The sequence below is a fragment of the Taudactylus pleione genome, unplaced genomic scaffold (assembly GCF_031769625.1).
Source record: "Taudactylus pleione unplaced genomic scaffold, aTauple2 ptg000026l, whole genome shotgun sequence".
Taxonomy (NCBI): domain Eukaryota; kingdom Metazoa; phylum Chordata; class Amphibia; order Anura; family Myobatrachidae; genus Taudactylus; species Taudactylus pleione.
In genome coordinates, this window is record NW_028284428.1 from 11,583,417 (window position 1) to 11,605,975 (window position 22,559).

Below are 22,559 nucleotides of genomic sequence, written 5' to 3' on the forward strand. Positions count from 1 at the left end.
ACTGTGATAAATATGCCCCTAAAACTACAAGTACAGTGAATGGATGACCTTGTGGAGATGACACACGCCTTCTCTATGTATCTATCTACTGTGTACTGCTTTAACACACACAACACACCTAACCAGCACTCTGCACACACCTATAAACTGCACACAACTACAGTAACACTGACATTATTGTAGTTCAATCCTTTCCTGTACTTTTTAGCTAGTGCTCAGGATCTGACAGAAAGTATTGTGTTATCATGACAGGTCGTCTGCCCCCATCTGTGCACAGGAGGGATTGCACCCATTTATAATCCACTGGCTGCATGTTTTGATCTAATTCATAACACACAGTACAGCAGCAGCGGCCATAGTGAGTCCATAGCAGGGAAGACACCGATCGTCTCCTCCCTGGGACAAGGGGTCATCTAAATTATCCTGGGGACGAGCAGCAATCTATGGGGAACCCCTCTGCCTCATACTGTGATATATATATTTGTTCTGCAGAGGTCACAGGGCGTGATCGCTAAGTCCTGGGGTGACAGCCTGTTGTGAATGTGTTCTGCTATCAGAAACCCAGCACCAGGTGAGACGATCATAGCTAGAAATAGTGCATGAATTGTAATGCGAATGTTAATTATACAGTTATTACTTGTATATTCTCTAGAGGATTGATCAGATCAGTGTAAATGTATTTATATTGGTATGGATGGGCCCTGCATTAATGACTTGTAGGGAGACATGAGAGTATGTGTTTACAGTGACATGCACGTTGCACACGTCGGCCTCAGTAGTATTGACAACCTTTCTGTGTGTGTTGCAGGCAGGGATCCCTGGCCGCACACAGCAGCCCCTCTCCCCCCGGCTTCTCTGACAGCTCTGTCCCCAGCTGCCGCCCACTGTCACTGATGCACATGAATGAATGAGAGCAGGTCTGAGAGGCGGAGGAAAGCGGGCCCACCACCTCTGCAGCTGACCCCTGGCAGTGCCAGACACCATGAGGAGCAGGAGTAATTCAGGGGTCCGGCTGGATGGATATGCCAGGCTTATTCAGCAGACCATACTCTGCCACCAGGTAAGACGTGACTTATATAATGGTCGTATTTTATAGAAATGTTGACTTATTCCATAGCTCAGTCTGGGCATCAGGTCCATGTTTATTTCCTGTTATAACATATTTTGTGTACCTGTTATTTGTTTTGGTAGCTGGGAAACTCCTTCAACACTTATTATTATCCTGCACCTGCATAAGACACGGATGTCACTTGGGACATTTAGGGTGACTAACGCCAGGTTCCTAAGGCAGCTATGTGTTGGGTATACTGTTGGAACGGAAGTGTCTGTCACACATTATTTTGTCAGTGTGTTTTAGGTTTAGGCTATAACAAAAATGTCCTGTGATCACAATAATTGTATCACAATAACATCTATCATAAACATAAAATTAATCGAAATGTAGATTGAATCCAAAGCAACGTCACAAGGTATGTACCTTTATGTGGCCGGCTAATGAGCTTCACCCCCTGACCTGAAGAAGGTCACTAACTGCGGAAACATTGACACATTGTGATTGACACTTTTATGGGTTAAACCTCACATTTGAATGAAGATCTATGTGTTGCACAGGGTTAATCATCCTATTCACCACCTAAGGTCATTGCTCTACGGTGGTCTGCTGAAGTATTCCATCCTGAGAAATGTTGCAGCCTGGGGTACAGCTCATCTTAGGGCTGACAGTCAGGCCCGGATTTCCCACAAGGCAACCTAGGCGCTCGCCTAGGGCCCCGCGAGTCCCAATGGGCCCGTGGATGGCCCCTTTTGACTCTCAGGGCCCTAGACGGGCCCCTTTTCCCCAAGAAATCTGGCCGGTCAAAATGCTCCAAGAGGAGCACCGTACGAGTACCGTGTGACATCATGATGTCACAAGGACCCGCTTATAGAGTCCCACTGTGGCGCCGCTGTTTGCATTGTCACAGAGTGACTGTACATAAGAGGGAGGAGGAGGGTCACCGGGTTCTCCGACCAGCCCCATCCAGCTCCAGCCCACCCCCAGCACAGCAGCCTCTGCCACTGACTGCCAGGCTTGCAGCTTGCCACCAGCAGCATGCATCGGTGGCACCCAGAAAGGAGCAGCGGGACAGGCCAAGGCAGAGTCTGGCTGAGTGAGACAGTGACCGAGGATCCAGATCTCAGGGAATCACAGCAGCCAGGCAGGTAGGGTCAAGTACTGTGCTATTCTCATCTACTCTAATATAGAGTGAATTATGTAGGATTTATTTTTTATGGTAGATGGGGTCTGGGAAGTGGACAGGACTGCCTTATATTACAAGCATATAGCAATATACATTATGATGATCATGATATTATTAGTATTATGTGTACATCAATCCAGGATGATGGTATTTTCATGTTAGGTACTTGTAATATACTATACTATAATGCAGTCCTGTCCACTCCCCACCTACCATTAAAAAAATAAATACTATAGTGTACTTTAAAAAAAGGGCAGGGGGGGGGTGTAATGATGATGACTCATCCCCATCATTGTACTAAGCTGAGCACAGTCACACACAATACTGGGCATGGCCACACCACAACCCCCAGTGCAGATGCCACCTCGCAGCTACCTTCTAATCCTTAGCACTCCTCAGGCTTATGTGATGTATTTAATGGATAATGAGGAGTAAAACCTTAGGGTATTAGGTTTAGTTTGGGTTATGGCATTAGGGATAAGGGAATTGGTATGAAATACCGCCGGCCGACAGGAGCAGAGTGCGACGCAGCGGAAGCCCGACAGCGCTGGAAATCCCGATCGTGGATAGGTAAGTATTTACTAACCTAACCCCCCTAACCCTAACCCTCCTTAGGGGTGCCTAACCCTAACTTCCCCCTCAAGTGCCTAACCCTAATCCCCCCTCTAAGTGCCTAACCCTCCCTCCCCCTAGCCTAACCCTCCCGGGGGGGTGCCTAACCCTAAATCCCCCCCGGGAGCCCTAAACCTAACCCTCCCCCCCTGCGGCTGTCCGCTTGCGGCGACCGGCATCCCTACGATCGGGATGCCGGGCGCCGGTCTCCCGGCGTCGGGGAAATGCGGGCGTCTACATCTAGACGCCCGGCATTTCACCCTTGCCGGGAAATGGCAGTCGGGAAGCCGGCTACCGGTATTTAGGCAGTCGTTTTCCCGATTGCCTCCCGGGATAAGGTATTAGGGTTAGTGTATCGTTTGGGTTAGGGTCAGGTTAGGTGTTTGAGTTGGGGTATTAGGGATGGTGTAGGGTTTAGCGGTTAGGGTATTAGGGTTAGACTTTATGGTTAGGGTCAGGTTTGAGTTTAGGGTTGAGTTAGGGTCAGGATTAGGGTAGGGATGCTTTGCATGAATCAGGAATGCAAATAAAGTGCTATGGATTGTTTGAGGGAGGGGGGCCCCAAACTGGTATCTTGCCTAGGGCCCCATGAGGTCTAAATATGGCTCTGCTGACAGTGTCACCAGTAGGTAGTTTGTCCTGTGCAATCAACACAGGATTTGCATAGTGTGGCAGGCCTCATCTGATTTATTAACACCAACTTCCCAAAGCGCGGTCATGGCGTCATGTTATCATGAAATTACCATTTTGCTGGGAAACCCCAAGAAAGGTATTCAGGCCTGGATGGCACAATTTCAGGGATGGCATTTGTTGGACTACCAGCAAGAGAAAAAGGTATAATTCCCTGAATTAGTGGTGAACTATAGACTAGTGATATGTAGATAAGATGTTGTTGGAGGAGGCTGAGTAGACAAAGCTGCCTTGGGTGGCAAAAAGAAGTTTAATTTGCTCTGGCACATTGCCTGTTGCACACAAAGCCTTTTTATGTTGTTTAGGTGTATGATATGCAGAAGGATTGCAGATCTACACGTCTCATGTGCATTCAGTATGTTCCAGTTTTGTACCTTAAGAGCCAAGAAACCAAAGGGTTATATGAGGACAAGATGAATGCTGGAAGATAAATAATAAACTGGTGACTGACATACTGTAGCTTTAATAGAAACTTCATATTTCTAACATATTTGTGTTCCCAAATGTGCTGTAAGCATGGGACAGAACCTAACACTGATATTTTTTAGTGCATTTTAGAAGTAATAATTGTTTTGATTGCTGGGACTAAATCAGATTAGTGCACATAGCGTATTTCTGTTGTGATATTTAATAGCCGCTGCAGGAATGACAACTGCAATTTACATGAGTGTGAGTCCTGGGGGGAACTTTTAGCTTAATGTACAGTAGTGTAGCATGAAATGTGAAATAGTGTCATCTACTACTGAGAATTGGGAACAAAACTGCATTTTTTTAGAATGATGAGTTTATGAAAGTGCAGAATGTGTACATGCAATGAATTTGGAAACTGCATTCAGAAAATGAGGATGAGGCGATTTTTGCCCATCTGCAGGTACAACTGCAAATGTAAATGGTGGAAAGAGTGAAAAGTCACTTTCCAGACCTGTCTGCAATGGCTTTAACACCATCACTTTATCAATTTCACCTTTTACGTTTATCTTATTAAATACTGCTCAGCCTAGCCTCATTCTCATAATGAGTATGAGAGCATGGGGACGTTAGGGTTGGTGTTCTACATTGGAATATTTTTACTATATTGACACAAATGCCAAAATATGCCTTTCTCCACCTGACCACACTTACCAACATGTCTGATAAATATCTGATCAATTTAGATTGGATTATCATTGGCCATTTTTGCATGGTTTTTGAGCCACAAACCCTACAGTATTGGATATGTTATTGTGGTTGTTTGGCATGCTTTAGTCTCAGACTGTGGAATAATAAATGTGTTAGAAAGAATCCAACCTTTCTTTTGTTTTGTGGTAAATTTCTTCCAGTATCATTCCTCCCTAGTGGGCCTTTTGTTAGTGATTGTCTTTTGATAAAACACAATGTGATACATAGGGAAAGTAGTGTAAAGCTGGTCACACAAGACACACGTGATGAGCCTGCAGATGTGTCCTTTTTTACGTGTGTTTTCAGTTGACATTTCTATTACGTCTGAATCTGTGTAAAATGGGTCCTGATGCGAGCGGCCGACGCTTTTCCTCACACTGAGGTTCGTTGTTACATCTGTGACTTTATATGTCTGCAAAATGAATACCTGTGCGGTTACAGTCGTAGCCTAATGTACACTGTGAGCGGCTTTTCGCTGCGTCTGTGATGTGACTAAGATGACAAATCTAAAGAAAAATACTGTACGTTACTTCCCTCAAAGCATCTCAGTCAGGCTGTATGATGTATAGATGTTAGGTGTATGAGGACACATGCAGTCCTGACAGCCAATGACCACAGACAGCCAGTGTAGGCAGTCATTAATCAATTTGAGTTGTCAGCCTGATGAAAAGGGTTCTTAAGTTTGTTAGCCCTGTTTCACATGTTACGACGACCAGGGATATGTTATGGAAGGAGGGGTCCCGTGTGCAGTTTTCCGTCGACCCCCTCCTCCCTGAAAAAATGTCGCTGGCATATGGGCCTTAGATTAACAAAGACTCTTGTACTGTGCCGGAGGCTTCTGCGCATGCACCATATTTCTGATACTGTCTTTGGAAATTTGGTGCTGGTGACTTATTTCCAGTTACAGCTTGATAAATATATACATGGCGTCATATTTTCGGAGAAAACACCAGAAAAATGCGCTGGTGGTACATGGCGCTGACAAGTAAATGCAACAGGTGTAGGGTGTGTGCTGTGGGCACCCCTTGACTCAGAGGCCAATCTGCATCACATAACCTGCACCCATTATAGAGAGGCCCATTATTTATTATCTTACACAGTCTATGAATAAGAAAAGGTAATTGGTGGAATTCAGTACTTTAGTTTATATTTAAATACAGATTTAAAAAATGATCCCAGATTTCCAATTTCTGCAATATTACTGCCGTTATCATTTTATATGTGGTTTTATTTTTAAAATTCAGTCAGACATTTGTATTCATTAGCCTGCAGTACAATCCAGCCATTCATCCCAATTGCCGGATGTTTAAGCAATGATAACACACATGAGGATGTCCAAATTTCAGACATTAAGACATCTTATTCAGATAGCACTGTGCTGCTCTGCTTTCTCCTTCTAATCTAAACCATCACATAGATACTACAGAGGGTGCAGTGGATGCTGCCTCTACAGAGCCCTGATGTGAGGCTCATAGGCTTGCCATAATATCCCTTTAATTTGGAACACGTGAATTACACAGGTTCTGTGGCTGATTAAAACCAAGTGAAATGGACACTTGAAATCAGTCAGCCACAGAATCCGTATAATTCATATGTGTCCCTTATAAAAGTGTTGAAGTGACAACGAGAGGGCCTCTCTTGGCTTCCTGCATCACTTCCCTAGGCCTCCCGCTTTGCTCTGTAAAGAGCAGAGCATAGTCCTCTACTAAGCGATGCATGTGCAGTGGGTACACATGCTAATCTGCAAATGCTTCTCTTTTCAGAGCAGTACATGGGGCACAGGAGTCTACAGGGGCATCGCCAAGCCACTACCTACGTTTTGCTTTGAGGCCCAGTGATGCACTGTTCCTCCTCTGCCATCATCCAACTACACTGGTTTGTCTTTTCTTCTCTTATATCTGGGCCACACAAGATGAAATGGCTGTCCAAGTTACACACTGGAGTGATGTCGGCACGATATGTTGTTTATGGCCGAATCGGAATAACATATCGGCCGCATCGCTCAGTGTGTACGGCCAATGTGCGCTCTTCTGCGGACGCTTGCGACATTGTCTGGTTGGCTGTGATGCATGTCCACCCGGACGATATTGCAAGCGGCACAAGGTATCGTTCCTTTCTTCATTACCTCGTTCTGATGTGTCGGCCGGTCAGTGTGTCCCCAGTTTAACAGTATTAAAGAACAACTGACATGACAAGTGATGAACCAATGAAATCCTCTACATCCACGGTCGCCAACCCATTGCTTGCGAGCTACTGGTGGTTCGTGGCTGCAATCTGGGTAGCTCGTCTTAAGGCACCCTGGAAGTAGCTTGCCTGACCGCACTGAGCTCACAGCGCGAAAGCCGCGCATAGGATGTTATATGCGGTGCGGCGGCAGTGCATAACAGTCACTGCCAGCAGGCTCGCCGCTGACCGGGTGTATAGCAGTGCTGACAGACCAGTGCTAACAGAGAGTTAGGAGCAGCGCTGACACTGTTCTTTAGGGCAGCTCTGACAGTGTCTTATAGCAGTGCTGTCAGTGTGTTAGAGCAGCTCTGACAGTGTCTTATAGCAGTGCTGTCAGTGTGTTAGAGCAGCTCTAACAGTGTCTTATAGCAGTGCTGTCAGTGTGTTAGAGCAGCTCTGACAGTGTCTTATAGCAGTGCTGTCAGAGTGTTAGAGCAGCTCTGACAGTGTCTTATAGCAGTACTGTCAGTGTGTTAGAGCAGCTCTGACAGTGTCTTATAGCAGTACTGTCAGTGTGTTAGAGCAGCTCTGACAGTGTCTTATAGCAGTGCTGTCAGTGTGTTAGAGCAGCTCTGACAATGTCTTATAGCAGTGCTGTCAGTGTGTTAGAGCAGCTCTGACAGTGTCTTATAGCAGTACTGTCAGTGTGTTAGAGCAGCTCTGACAGTGTCTTATAGCAGTACTGTCAGTGTGTTAGAGCAGCTCTGACAGTGTCTTATAGCAGTGCTGTCAGTGTGTTAGAGCAGCTCTGACAATGTCTTATAGCAGTGCTGTCAGTGTGTTAGAGCAGCTCTGACAGTGTCTTATAGCAGTGCTGTCAGTGTGTTAGAGCAGCTCTGACCGGTCACTTGTTTTGCACTTGTTTGGTGGGAGTGTGGGACCAGGCCACCCACTGTCCCACCTGCAGCCATAATACATCCAGCAGCACCCTGCTCCCCGCTGGCAGCTCTCAACAGGTACAGATTGGGCACTTTAAAAAGGGGGTGTGGGACCAGGCCACCCACTGTCCCACCTACAGCCATAATACATCTTGTCTTGAAAAAGCTCACAATGTGGAGCGAAACTAGTCGACGAAAGGGTTACTATCGCTGGAATAGAGGAAGATACCAAACCCACCCAAGCCCGTCACTTTGCACCTTTGGCTATTGAAGTGAGCTCTGCAGACAGGATAAATATGCAGCCACGGAAGGATTGACCCGGTGCTAGCAAGCAGCTGCTGCATCAGCTGCCCTCTGGTCTCCCTTAAGTACGGACCTACTAAACATCAGTGTGCCAGTACAGGACCGTAGTAATATTCCGGAGTTACAGCCGCAGAGGATTAACAGCCATATACTATTACCATCTGTTACAACTAAGACTGAACTATCTGCAGAAGGGTAAGGACACTTTGGTGGAGAGAGATATATATCCACTAAGAACAAATGACTGTGGATTTTGGACATTCTCTCATATATTCCAGCGTGAAACATATATACTAAACAAAAGTATTTGATCAGCGTAAAAACTGGGCGATACAGAGCCAGCTTGTGTGTATTACATGTTTTTAGTGTTGTGAGTCAAGTTAAAGAGTAAATGTATTGAATGTAATAAATTGTGAAAAATTTTTTTTAAGAGAAGCCTTGTCCTTGGTACATTATTCAGACAGGTGCTACCATATTGCAACAAGTGTTTTATTACGTATACATTCCTTACAAGCACAGTTCAATAATTTGTTAGTGTGTCTTGTTGTGGACCAGATGGTACAGGTAGACGAACTAGCTGCATAAAGGGGGGAATTCTTTACTATCCCCTTATTATCCTACTCCTTTTTAAGTAAAGCGCAAGGATACTGGATGCTATGCCATTAGTATCCAGAAACTATCCCATTTTCCTATAATACACCCAGCAGCACCCTGCTCCCAGTCCCCACTGACCACTCTCCATGAACATCACAATAGAGATCGGGCACTTTGAAAGGGGGTGTGGGACCTGGCCATCCACTGCGTTCTCCCTGCACAAATAATCCAGCAGCACCATGCTCCCCGCTGACCACTGTCCATGAAAGGGGGTGTGGGACCTGGCCATCCACTGCGTTCTCCCTGTACAAATAATCCAGCAGCACCATGCTTCCCGCTGACCACTCTCCACGAACATCACAACGGAGCACATCAAAATGGTATGTGAGATTCCATCTTATATGGGGCCTATTTACTAAGCTTTGAATGGAGATAAAGTCCCAGCCAACCAGCTCCCAACTGCCATGTTACAGGCTGTGTTTGAAAAATGGCAGTTAGTAACTGATTGGCTGGCACTTTATCTCGGTTCACTTTATCTCCATCCAAAGCTTAGTAAATAGACCCCTTTATCACTGTATTAATACAGGTGTTGTTTTTCAATGAAAAATGTGGTCATTAGCCAGATTTTGGCTTTCAAAAATAAAATGTGGCTCTTCAAGACGTCTCATTTTCCTCAAGTAGCTCCCACCCCACTGCTCTACATGTTTGTCCAGCTTTACTTGAACAAGGTGTTACTCTGGGTTACTGGTCACTGCACTTTTGCATCTATAGCATGGTGTTTGCTTGTAGTTGAATGCAGTGTGATGTGAAACACAGTAGTAGTGATTTGGTCATTGCTTTCCCTTTTTTCTTTTCTGTATCATTTAGTACTTGACTGACAATGGCATTAGCCCTAGTCATTCATTCTCTTTGTGTGGGTATGTGCTATATATTGTAGCCCAAACTACCAAGAAAAAGACTGAGTTCAAAGTTCAAATCTGTATTTTAAATTAAATTGGTTGACAGGTGTTCATGGCACTGTAATGCTGGCCACACATGGATCAATCCACTTTCTGGTGCAGCTGATCTGCTGTAATGTAATTTGGGCAATTTGTGTGGAATCGTTATTTTAGCCATGATAAAAATTGATTTGCATGTATGTAGCCAGTCTAATAAATACCACCCCTGCCTCTTTCTAGGCTTGACTTGTGTACAGGACAAAACAGCCAGTCATTTATAAATAGATTGTACAAGGATTATAACTGCTCACTTACATGCGAGACCTAGTGTGACTTCCATAAACACTGTTATAAATAGCTTGTGTTTCCTTTGACCTTATCCTAGTAACAGTTCTGTAAGTAGATAGAAGTAGATATCACTTTATTTGAGACTGACTAAGCCTAGGAGAACATGAGACTACTTTTAGGCAACTGTGAGTGGGACTTTTGTACCAATTCTTAATATACTTTGTTTATAATTGTTTGTTCTAAACTGTAGAAAGTCAGTAATTGCAATATTGATCTTTAGCATGTTACCTGACTTAGGGCCTGATTCAGAGCCAGACGGCCTGATTCAGAGCCAGACGCTCTGACCAGAGCGCTCGCTCTGAATCAGGGCCCTCCTCCATTAAAATGGAGCGTCCTCCTGGACGCTCGTATAGCTGTGGGTCACCACCCACAGCATATATGAGCGTCCAAAAAGATGGTCGCGATGGTCTTGACCATCGCGACCATCGGACTTGCGACGGAGACCCTGCGGTAGGGTCTCCCTGCCACAAGCCCTGGAGTGATTTTGGCTCTATCAGAGCCAAAATCACTCCCACTGACATCACTAGTGATGTCAGTGGGGCCGGCTTCAGATGGTAGGCGTTCCCATGGGAACGCCTCCGTCTGGCAGGCATGCCCCCAGCACTCCCGCCAAAGGGGGCGTGCTGTCAATCAACATCGACAGCACGCCCCCTTTGGTGCGAGACCTGGAGCGCCAGCTTGGCTGTCGCAGTCCGGGTCTCGCGCATGCGCACGACGGAGCTCCCTCCGTCGTGCGCATGCGCAGTGGGGAACATCGACCCACTTGCGAGCGTACTGCCGCTTGCGAGTGGGTCTGAATGACCCCCTTAGGGTCTGATTTTGAGTCAGATATACGGCCGCAAATAGCGAGATTTAGCAAACTGCAAATGCGCAGAAGAGATTTTACACATTGTTGCATATCTCTGGCCTATTCTGGGTCAGATGGATCTTGTCCGGATCTGTACTTGCGTGAAATGGGCGCAACTGTGCAGCAACGCTGAGATCCTAGACAAGAGGCCTATCTCATGGGATTGTCATGGGCATGTAGCTATACTTCTGACTCAGGCGTACGGTAAAGGGAGGCCTCTTTCTGATGGATCTCTTGCACCCAGCATAGGGCAGATGCAAGTGCGATGCCAGTGATGACTATGGCTGTGGAAGGAAAATTAGCAAGTGGTGCGGCTTCCCGCTTGAAGCTGTATAGACCCTTGCATTAGCCCTACAGATACATGCATTAGCATTAGCTTGAGGTAGTATATCTGTCTTTTGCAGTTTCCCACAAGTACAACCACTTTTCTCCTGACTCAGAATCAGACACTTGGTGTACAAATACAAAAAACACACAAAAAAATTGATTTTGTTTTTCTGGTATCTGGTGTTATTTTCATATATTAATATTCTACACCAGTAGTGGTGGCTAATAGCTATCAGGCATAGAAGGCAACGAAACAGTGCCACCTACAGGTGTCATTGTCCTCAGGGAAAAATCACGCTATGAGGTCACAGCTAAGACAGAAACTGATATATATTTAGTGCATTGTAATTTGTATTGGCTTTAGTGAAACACGGCATACAGTATATAGCTACTGCTTATTTTTCAAATGTCCAAGAAATGGAGCACACAGTAGTTTCCAACACAAGGCAGAGCAGCAAGTCTCCATGACAACTGAACAACACTTTTATATTGTTTATTTTAAGTTGATTATTTAATAACAAGTACATTTAGTCATAAATTAATGTTACCTTGCTGACTTAAGGTGCGTACACATTGGGCGATTAAAGTGGACGACTGAACGATAACGATATCGTTATCGTTCAGTCGTTCACTTTGTCATCAATTTTTTTACCTAAATGATGAACGATAAACGATGACCGACGAATGATGCGCGTCCCCGCAGGTCGTTCATCTTTATCGTTCATCGAGCAAACATGACGATACTGTCAGGTTGCTGCTTGTTTTGGAATGGGGGAGAGAGCCCGGCGCTGAACGATATCGTAAATGATATCGTTCAGCGGGTGTGCTCAATGTCATGAACGACATTGAGCACACCCTCCAGGGACACACTAGACGATGTCGCTCAGGGAGCATATCGTCTAGTGTGTATGCTACTATACACCAGCCTATCTTTTAAACAGGCAACCTGAATTCTGGAGCCACATGTGCAGCCCTCAATCTTCAAAAGGGTCACACATTACCCTTAGTTTAAATTATAAAAGAAAACAGCCCTGAAATGACATGCAAACCCTCCACATGCTCTTAAGCTGGGTACACACTGAACGATGTGTACCCAGCCAATATGTCGGCCCGACATATCGGATCCTGTAATGAACGATGTAACGATACCTTGTTCCGTCCTTCATTACCTGCAACGGGGATATTGTCGGGTTGGACATGCAGCTCGGCCGACCAGACGATGTCGCAAGCGTCCGCAGGAGTGCGCATGTTAGCCATATACACTGAGTGATGCAGCCGATATGTTGTTTTCCGATTCGTCCAGAAACGACATATTATCCTGACATCGTCTCAGTGTGTATCCGGCTTTATATCCAACATGCACTCTAAAACTCCTCCATTTACAGTATCTCCACTGAATCAGACCTCCCCCCTCATGCCCCCACCGACCGGGAGCACATGTGATAACCAATGACGAAGTCCTATATGACAAAATGCCCTGGGCGTGGTCTAACGATCATTCTTACGTGGTGACGTCAAGTTGCTGTTTCCAGCAATGGGAAATCACCATGGCTAATTACTTCACCCAGGGCTATCCAATTAGCCCTGATGCCGGCACTTATCGTGGATTTCTTTTCGCCTACCTCAGGGTGTTTGTTATTGTGGCGACAAATTTGCTCAAAGAGATTTAGATGGTAATTTGGCAAATATTTCTTTATTAATAATTACGTTTCTCTCTTCAGAACCCGGTCACTGGGCTGCTCCCTGCCAATAAAGAACAGAAAGATGCCTGGGTCCGAGACAATGTATATAGCATCCTGGCGGTGTGGGGATTGGGAATGGCGTACAGGAAAAATGCTGACCGGGATGAGGACAAAGCTAAGGCCTATGAGCTAGAACAGGTACAAGTTATATGTTGTTGTTATTCTTTCATTTATATAACGAGCAATAGACCTATCAAAATGTTTGAGGTAGCAGGGTAGTTAAAATGGAATTCTTCTGATACTGAATTAATGAACCATTAATATTTCTATTTTCCATGAAAGTCATCTACATAGTATTAAGGGTTGGGTACAGGATCCTGCTGTTCGGGATATCGGCGATCAGAATACCGACAGTGGCATCCCACCAGTCAGAATCCTGATCCAATTAGGTAACTGTCCTAACCCTCCCCATAATCATAACCCACCTTTCCTGCAGCCTAATCCTAGCCTTCCCCCTGCAGCCTAATGCTCCCCCTAGCGCCTAACTCCTACCCTAACCCTTCCCTAGCGCCTAACCCTCCCCCTAGCGCCTAACCCTAACCCTCCCCCTAGCGCCTAACCCTAACTCCTACCCTAACCCTCCCCTTAGCGCCTAACCCTAACTCCTACCCTAACCCTGCCCCTAGCGCCTAACCCTAACTCCTACCCTAACCCTCCCCAAGTGCCTAACCCTAACTCCTACCCTAACCCTCCCCCTAACCCTAATACTTACCGTTGGGATGCCGGCTGTCGGGAGTCTGGCTCCGGGAGTCCATCTGCTGTTGGGACACCGGCACCGGTATTCTGAGAGTGGGCATCCCGACCGCTGGGATGGTAACTACCTCCCTATTAAATAAGTAATTTATCACCAAAAATAGCAGTAACGATAACATTTCACTATTGATCACAAGCAGAGTACATGGAGTTTTGATGTTTTTTTTCAATACATATGTACAACTGGAGGAGACTGTGAAGTTGGAAATATTAGGTTGATTCAGTCATTTCCTCTAGAAATAAATAAAAGCAAAAATCTGTCAGTTTCTGCTTTCTAGGTTATCTCCATATATTGCTTTTCCCTCACTAACATTTGCCCTGTGTCAGTGGGTGCGTGAGGTCACTCTGTCTGTTTATATTGGCTAATCCCATGGTTAACTGTGTTAGCCTTCAGGGCGTGAGTGTACTGCAGCAAGAATGTTGCTTAAACTCATTGCTTTATTAATTGCTTAGGACAGAAATATGCAGTGTGTATGTGTGTGTGTGTGTGTGTGTGTGCGTGTGACATGTTGTGCCTAATGAAGGAGCACTTGTATGTAGAGTGTATATTAGGTCAGCATGTTTTGTAGCTAGTTTTCCAAAAATAGCTAGTAACGATACTGCCTTTGAACCTTATGAATACCCCTGCCTATACCTTCTAATATCCTTCCTATAAACCTCTAAGGATGACGCTATTTTGCATACGCAGTCATACAGTAAATAAAGACTCCAGACCTCGAACCTGTGGTTCCAAAGCACAAAGTATTATTCAAGTAAAAGTACAGCAGTTACACGCTATGATCCTCATATAATCTTAGCGCAAAGAAATTATACAGACCCAAGTACTATTATTCATACGCAGCGCTCTCTGGTCCAGATGTAGACATCAGCAAGAAACCCCTCGTCAATCAGCATTCAGCACGAAGACTAGGAACCCAGGGTCAGAGCACACATATTTATACCCCCCAGAAATAAACAACACAATAGAGAAGTTTGTTGCTAATACCATTGGTCCTAAAGGAGAGGGCATATGTTACAAGGCATTTAACAGGTTGGTTCAAATAGACACAGTCCAGCCTCTAACAACTGGTGGTCTCTGGTGTCCCACCTCATGCAAATCCTAACAGTTGTTCATATAATGTACATTGTGTTGCTTGAAGTCTCTGCGTTCCATAAGTTGAGAATGCATGTTGCGATCTCTCCATCGATATTACCGGAATACTGTTGAGAGAGTACGCATCAGTACAATACCAAACATGGCTTACTTATCACGTATAATAAATGTGCATACTTGAATCTTATACCTTAAAGCTTATGGAACCTTGTATGTGAATATGTAATGTGTGAGTATGTGGGGTTTGATGTAAAGACGCTAGTTAACATGGGGCAGATGCGTGTGCATGGAGCTAATATTCAGCATTTTCATACAGGATCTTATGCATTCGCTAATATGCGACTAGTTAACAGCGCAATTGTGCGTATTAATGTGTGTATGAGAAATGGTGTAAGATGCAATCGCATGATGCTAATAGTAATATCGCCACATGTACTAAAGTGTGAGTTTATCTAAAATGGCGCTTAGGAGGCCATTCGCAAAATGGCGTCTTGCGATCTCATTTGCAAGATGGCGTCTTACGGCCAGTCGCAAGATGGCGTCGCTGCGATCCAATTTTAAACTGATCTTGTCTCAGCCAATAATCCAGCTTCGACAGTCCACCCTTTGATAGCGAACAACATGCTATCACAATCTGATTTTAAAATATAATTTAGGCTTACATTTATATACTATTTAGTGTTATTATGGGATGGCTCAAGGTGGTTCTTAATCCATCAATGATGTGTCTCTGAGTGGGGACATAAAACTACTATTATACGCACACCGCGGATCTTGGAAGATCATGTGAAAGGTGTGGGGATACACCAGTCCTATAAAGGAAGTCTTGAAGGGGAAATTTGAGACTTTATCATTATCTGAGGTGTTTTAAAATAACATTTCAATAATACATTCTATGCAGGTCTAAATATAATACATTAAATGATGGTATTTCCTAGTTCAGGGTTGCACTGCAGTTCTGTATTTACCTCGGTATTCATACTGACCACCATCATAATTTCGTTCTTTCGTTTTACTCTATTTTTACATTTTCCACACTTCAACGCAATAGGAACACAACGGACACATATACCAATTATTAAGATGACAATCAGTATAGGGATTAAGAATTTGCCTATGCTGGTGATCACTTCCTGGACCCATTCCCCTAGACCTGAGAACCAATTCACTGGGTTCAGCCATGAAACCCATCCTTCTATCTTCTCCCCTACTTCAGCCACTGAAGCATTATGGTTCCTACGAAATTCCCATTTTAGCTGCAGAATTTCATCCATCTTTCGGTCTCTCACCTCCTTGGGGTCGCTGGTATCATTGGTGACATAGGTGCAACATTTTACTCCAAATTGGGTGGCCAACGTTACGCAATACCCTCCAGTAACAGCAGTTAAATAATTTAACACTAGCCTGTGTTGCACCAGTTTTTTCTTGTACGCTTGCAATTCTCTCCCTGTATACCTGAATGTGTCATCGTACATCTCGGTGATATTATCTATCAATTTAGCAAGTTCCTGAATATATCTAAAGTTTAATGTACCCCGAGCGATCCTGGTGGGATCCAATGCGACTAAAACTTGTAAGCCAGTTGTCTCACTAATTAACTGAGTGGCTTTGTGCACGTCACCAGGTATCATATTTCGTTTGCCTCTGTGTTCATATTGTGTGTGAAGATATGGTGACGGTGTGTTTTTATGTATACCAAGCATTTCAACATGTGTGAGGGTCATAACTTCTGGGACTACTCTTCCCAGGTAACACAAACCTTTGGAACTCGGGGAGAGCCACTTATACGCTTTTCTTCCACATATAAAATATACATTATCAGGGAGAACATAAGGAATGGTATGCATCATTATCATTAAGCACATTTCCCTTGCAAACAATCCTATTTCTGGGTCTTCCATCTGGTACATGCAAGTTTCTGGCTGTATTATTTTAGCACAATAACCATCTGGCACCTTACCAATAATTTCTTTGGTGGAACTCAATGCATACTGGTACCTAAAATGTCTCCGACTAGATTTAATTGAGCGTAACAGATCATGGTTTATGGACTCATTGTCAGCTCTTTGTGAGAAGGTTATCGTCTGATTATTCCCTGTCACTTCCCAACTCCCGGGTTTATTGGGGTTGGTTATGTTTAAACACAAAAGTGATCTATCTACTTGGAATTGATAGAGTTTGAAATGAGGTGGTTTGGATGAGAGGAATTTTCCATCCAATGTTTTCCCTTTCTGTAATTTCCGTGATATTCAGTGGAAATGGCACCAACCCTACATTATGCTGTCCCTGTGGCACATGTGAACACACCCAGCAATCAGTTTGATTTAACACTTTGCCTACCATGCTATGATAATCCTCTAAAGGATACCCACCCCAGTAGGGGTTATATTTAGGCTGGCACCGTTGGATACAGTTCTCATCAACTAGGGACCCACAAAGCTCACAAATACAGGAATCTTCAGACGATAAACCTCCACACCGTCCCTGAGTATCCAGAATAACAGCTCTCTTAACAATAACAGTGCTAAGATTGGTCAGACACTCCCCTGATTGGCATTGCACTCCTTCTGACTCCACTCCATCAGCACTGCCATCAACTCCCCTCTCCACAATCGGTCCCCCTTCACAGAAACCGGACATTCCCGAACCGACCAGGATGGTGAACACTCTAAAAGAGAACATGAAAATGAACACAGCAGGCCCGTCCATTGCCACAAGACCTGCAGATTTCTTTTAGTTCAGGTATCTCACTACGACCTTTTCAATCCTCCCGGAACAAGCTCACGAGCGACAGGTACACACTATCAGCCTTGTCTCCAACTCGTTTCTCCACCGGTTGGTTGACCTTTTTGCAGTGAGTGGAATGGACCCAGGTATCTCTTTCAGCCACCTTCAAAGATGTAGTACTTGTCAGCAGCACCTGGTATGGACCTTCCCACCGATCAGTCAAACAACCTGAATGCAAGAAATTTCTGATCATAACATATTCTCCGGGTTCAACATCATGACAGTTAGTTTCAGGCATATCATTGGACAACAATTTCCGTTTCTGCTACTGTTGTTTTTACTGCTTACTCACTAATATAAGATACTTTACAGTTACCTCGTTGTTACCCTTCAAATCTTCCGGTGGACTTATAATCAAATGAGGTTGTCTACTGAACAGTGTTTCAAATGGGGACAGATTTAGAGGGGGTCTAGGAGTGGCCCTTATGCTATGTAGGACCAAAGGTAACGCTTCTGGCCATCCTAGTCCAGTCTCTGCCATGATTTTACTTCTTATTTTTAATAGTCCTGTTCATCCTCTCTACCTTGGCACTGGCTTGCGGTCGGTAGGGGGTGTGAAGTCGACTATTAATACCCATCAGCTTACACATATTTTGAAAAACATCACCTGTGAAATGAGTACCCCTATCACTCTCAATGATTTTAGGGATACTGTACCTGCATACAAATTCCTGAACTATTGTCTTGGCAGTAAACGCAGCAGTATTAGTGGCCGCTGGGTAGGCCTCAACCCAATTAGAAAATACATCAGTGCACACTAATACATACTTAAGATTCCTGCAGGGTGGTATTTGGATGAAATCAATTTGTATCACCTGGAAAGGTCCATCAGTCGGTGGAATGTGGGACGGTTCGGTAGGGATCGCTTTCCCTATGTTCTTCCTCAAGCAGGTCAGACAGGACATTGCTATCTTTTCTGCTTGTGAAGAAAAACCTGGTGCGCACCAGTATGCTCTCACCAACTTGCACATACCTTGTTTTCCCAGATGAGTCAGACCGTGTGCTGCCTCAGCCAGGCTGGGGTAATATGCCTTGGGGGCTACTGGCTTACCTTGTCCATCCCTCCAGAGCCCGGAGGACTCTTGCCCACATCCCTTGGACTTCCAAATGGACTTTTCCTGGATTGAACACAAATTTTGCATCTCAGTTAATTTCAGCATATCAATTGTTTGGAAAGACATAATTTTTTCAGTGGGAGAAAACATTTTTAACCCTGCTGCCCATTTTCCAGCTTCATCGGCTCAGTTGTTGCCCAGTGACACAGGGTCATCCTCACATGTATGGGTTTTACACTTGATTACTGACACCGCTTTGGGCAGTTGGATTGCTTCTAAAAGATGTTTTATGTGTCGGGAATGTACAACTGGTGTGCCTACTGCTGTCATAAAATTTCTCAGACGTCATAGAGCCCTGAAATCATGCACCACCCCGAACGCGTACCTCGAGTCAGTGTAAATGTTAGCAGGTTTGCCTGCTGCCAGTTCACACGCTCTAGTTAGTGCTACTAACTCTGCCACCTGGACTGAGTGAGGAGGACCAAGAGGTTTGGCTTCTACTATGTCTGTGTCATTTACAACAGCATAACCTGTACATAATTCACCTGTGTCTGTTTGTCTATGACAACTCCCATCCGTGTAAAAAGTCACATCTACATTCTCTAAAGGTGTGTCATGTATGTCAGGTCTAGCGGTAAAGGTCTGATTCAGATATTCCATACAATCGTGTGTATCATTATGTCCGCTGAACTCACCCTCCGCCAGCAACTCGCCTCCTTCCACCCTTTGTACATCATGTTGTACATATGGTAAATACGTTGCTGGGTTCAGCGTGCTGCAACGTTTAACAGTGATGTTTGCAGGTGCGATTAGAGCTAGTTCCCATTTGGTAAACCTAGCCGAAGAGACGTGTCTGGTTTGAGCAGAGTTCAGCAGAGCAGATACAGCATGGGGAGTGTATACAATCATATCATGACCCAATACTACGTCCTCACTTTTACTCACCAATAAAGCGGTAGCTGCTACACTTCTCAAACAGGTGGGGAGTGATCTTGCCACAGTGTCCAATTGGGCACTGTAGTATGCTACGGGCCTACTGGCATCACCATGTTTTTGTGTAAGGACACCTGCAGCACAACCATCGGCTTCCGTACAATACAAATCTAAAGGTTTCTCATAATCAGGTATTCCCAATGCAGGTGCTTTGGTCAGACTATCCTTAAGATTAAGGAAAGCCTGCTCTGATTCCTCTGTGTGTATGACACGATCGGGCTTTGAGGAAGAGACTAAAGCTGGCCACACATCTAAAGATTATCTGTACAACCAGCCAACTAGTTGATTGGTTGGAATAAAAATCTGGTAAGATATACAATCAGCAATTTGCTCTCAAACGCTGTAAAATGGACCAAAACTGTTGTTTGAACAAATAGTTTAGATCAAACATTTAACAAACTTGTCTGAACGACCATTTTCATCTGTTTTCTGGCATTTAGGAGTAAATTGCTGATCATCATTTACTCCCATTCCTTACCAGATTTTCATTCCAACCAATCAACAAGTTGGCTGGTTGGATGTAAGTTGTTCTAGTGTGTGGCCAGCTTAAGTCCTGCAAAGGCAAGGCCAAAACAGAAAAACCTGGGATCCACATTCTACAGTATCCACACATTCCCAAGAAGGTACGAATTTGCTGTTGATTCTGCGGCAGTGTAATTTTCTGTATGGCCTGGATTCTATCATTTGTGAGATGTTTAACCCCTGGGTTAGGCAGTGTCCCAAATATTTTACTCTAGATTGGCACGGCTGTAGTTTGTCCTTAGCCACCTTGTGTCCTGTTTGCGAGAGATGAAGCAACAAAAGTTTAGTATCATTCAAACATGACATAAACTAATCAGAACACAGCAATAAATCGTCCACATATTGAATTAGAACAGATCCATTTGCAGGTTGAAAAGATTGTAAACAGTCGTGCAATGCCTGGAAAAGATACTGGGGCTGTCTATGAAACCTTGGGGCAACCGTGTCCATGTATATTGCACACCTCTGTATGTAAATGCGAATAGATACTGACAGTCAGGGTGGAAAGGCACAGAGGAGAAAGCAGAACAGAGGTCAATGACAGTGAAATGGGTTGCATTTGGTGGGATCTGCATCAGGATGACAGCTGGATTTGGCACTATGGGGATTTGGCTCTCTACTACCTTATTAACACCTCTAAGGTCCTGTACCAGCATGTAACCCCTCCCACCACTCTTCTTCACCGGAAAGATAGGACTGTTGGCTACACTAGCTGTACGAACTAAAATTCCCTGTTGCAATAATCGCTCAATTATTGGAAAAACCCCTAATTCTACCTCCTGTTTTAGTGGGTACTGGGGAATTGTTGGAGCTTGCCTACCGTCTTTTAAATTTACCATTACGGGGCTTAAGTTTGCCATTAATCCAGTGTCCTGTCCATCCTTAGTCCAAAGGGAATCTGGAATTTGGGACAACATTTGATCTACCTGAGATGGACTTTCATTTAAACTGGTAGAGTGATACATTATCCTTTGGGGAGTGTCCAACATATCCCGCCCCTCGTGCGCAACTCTCTCTGGGATATCTAGAAATACACCCTCAGGGGTGCAATATATGACACATCCCATCTTACATAACAAATCTCTACCCAGCAGGTTAGTAGGAGCTGCAGCAGCCAAAAGAAAAGAATGCTTGTTATGCAACGGCCCAATAGTAACCTCTGTGTTAAAGGATAATGTTCCACTTTACCTGTTACACCCATTGTTGGTACTGTCTCCTTGGTCACCTGTAAATTAACGGGAGATTTTATCACTGACCTGGTCGCCCCTGTGTCTACAAGAAAATGATATTCAGTACCAGCTACATCAACCATCATGACCGGTTCTTCCCTAGTACTTCCCGTTAACCTGATTATCTGTAGACTACAGGTATGACCTGACCCCTAGCGTTGGCTACCATTCTCCAATAAAGCATTTACGGCCACAATTGGAGCTGGTGCTTGCTGGATATTTGCTGGTCTCTGTGCATATCCCTTATGGGGATATCCAGGTACTCTCTGGTTTGGGGGTCCTACCCTTTTTACTCTGCAGGTTCTACTTAAATATCCTGGCTGGTTACAATTAAAACATATTCGTGGATCGGATGAAGACATGGGTTGTTGTGAGGTTTGATCAGGGGGAAAAGGTGGTGGATATGGGTAGAGATATGGAGGATAAGGGTATTGTGGGGGATATGAAGTTTGTGAGTAGTGTGGGACCTGTGGTTGTGTAGGGTTAGTAGAATAGAGCTGTGTTTGCTGTTGCGTGGGATTAGTGAGGGCATATAACTGTTCAGGTGTAGGTGTGTGTGTAGATGCAAGTGTGTCTGTTGGCTGTGATGTTACCGTCATTCCTTCCAGAGCTTGAATACTGGCAGCCATTAACTTTTCGCTCTGGGTCTCTCTCTTCTTTGAGATGTTCTTATCATGTTCTATGGCAGATTCTACGAGTGTATCTATTGTGACTCCCCTCCAGCTAGGTTGTGAGGTCTGAACCCGAGTCTTTAAGTTTTCCTTAAGACCGTCCATGAGTACCGTGACTATCATTCCCCTGTGGTGAGTGCTATCTTTAATATCTTCTATCCCAGTGTACTGGGTGATAGCCTGCAGAGCCCGGTACTCTTCTGCAGATTCACTCTCCTTTTGCTTTATGATAAAAATTTTGTTCCAGTTAACTACTACCGGAAAATATATACCCAATTGAGTTACAATGCGGGAAATGTTACCTTAGTTTGCTTGGTCCGTTAAGGGAACGTCACCATCCAATACACAATCCGTGATAAATTTTGTCACGTCGGTATTGCGTGGTAGACAGGCACTTAACACCACACGCCAATCTTTATTAGTTGGCTCATGAGAACTACCCAAATTCCTCAAAAATCTCTGACATTTGGCTAGTTCCTTTTTGGGATCGGGGAAATCATTTATGATGGAATTTAGTTCTGCTCTTGTCCAAGGACAATGCATTACCACTTCCCTC

General features: G+C 44.5%; 1 protein-coding gene across 3 annotated transcripts in view; it reads left to right on the top strand.

The window, feature by feature from the left end:
• Window positions 1-343: 343 nt before the first annotated feature.
• Window positions 344-22,559, top strand: part of PHKA2 (phosphorylase kinase regulatory subunit alpha 2) — a 119,202-nt gene continuing 96,986 nt past the window's right edge. For all 3 annotated transcript variants that reach the window (XM_088451631.1, XM_088451632.1, XM_088451633.1), the window contains exons 1-3: window positions 344-571; window positions 809-1,060; window positions 12,880-13,038. In XM_088451631.1, coding sequence (XP_088307757.1) covers window positions 983-1,060; window positions 12,880-13,038 — 237 coding nt within the window. In that variant the 5' untranslated portion in view covers window positions 344-571; window positions 809-982. The remainder of the gene's footprint in view (window positions 572-808; window positions 1,061-12,879; window positions 13,039-22,559) is intronic.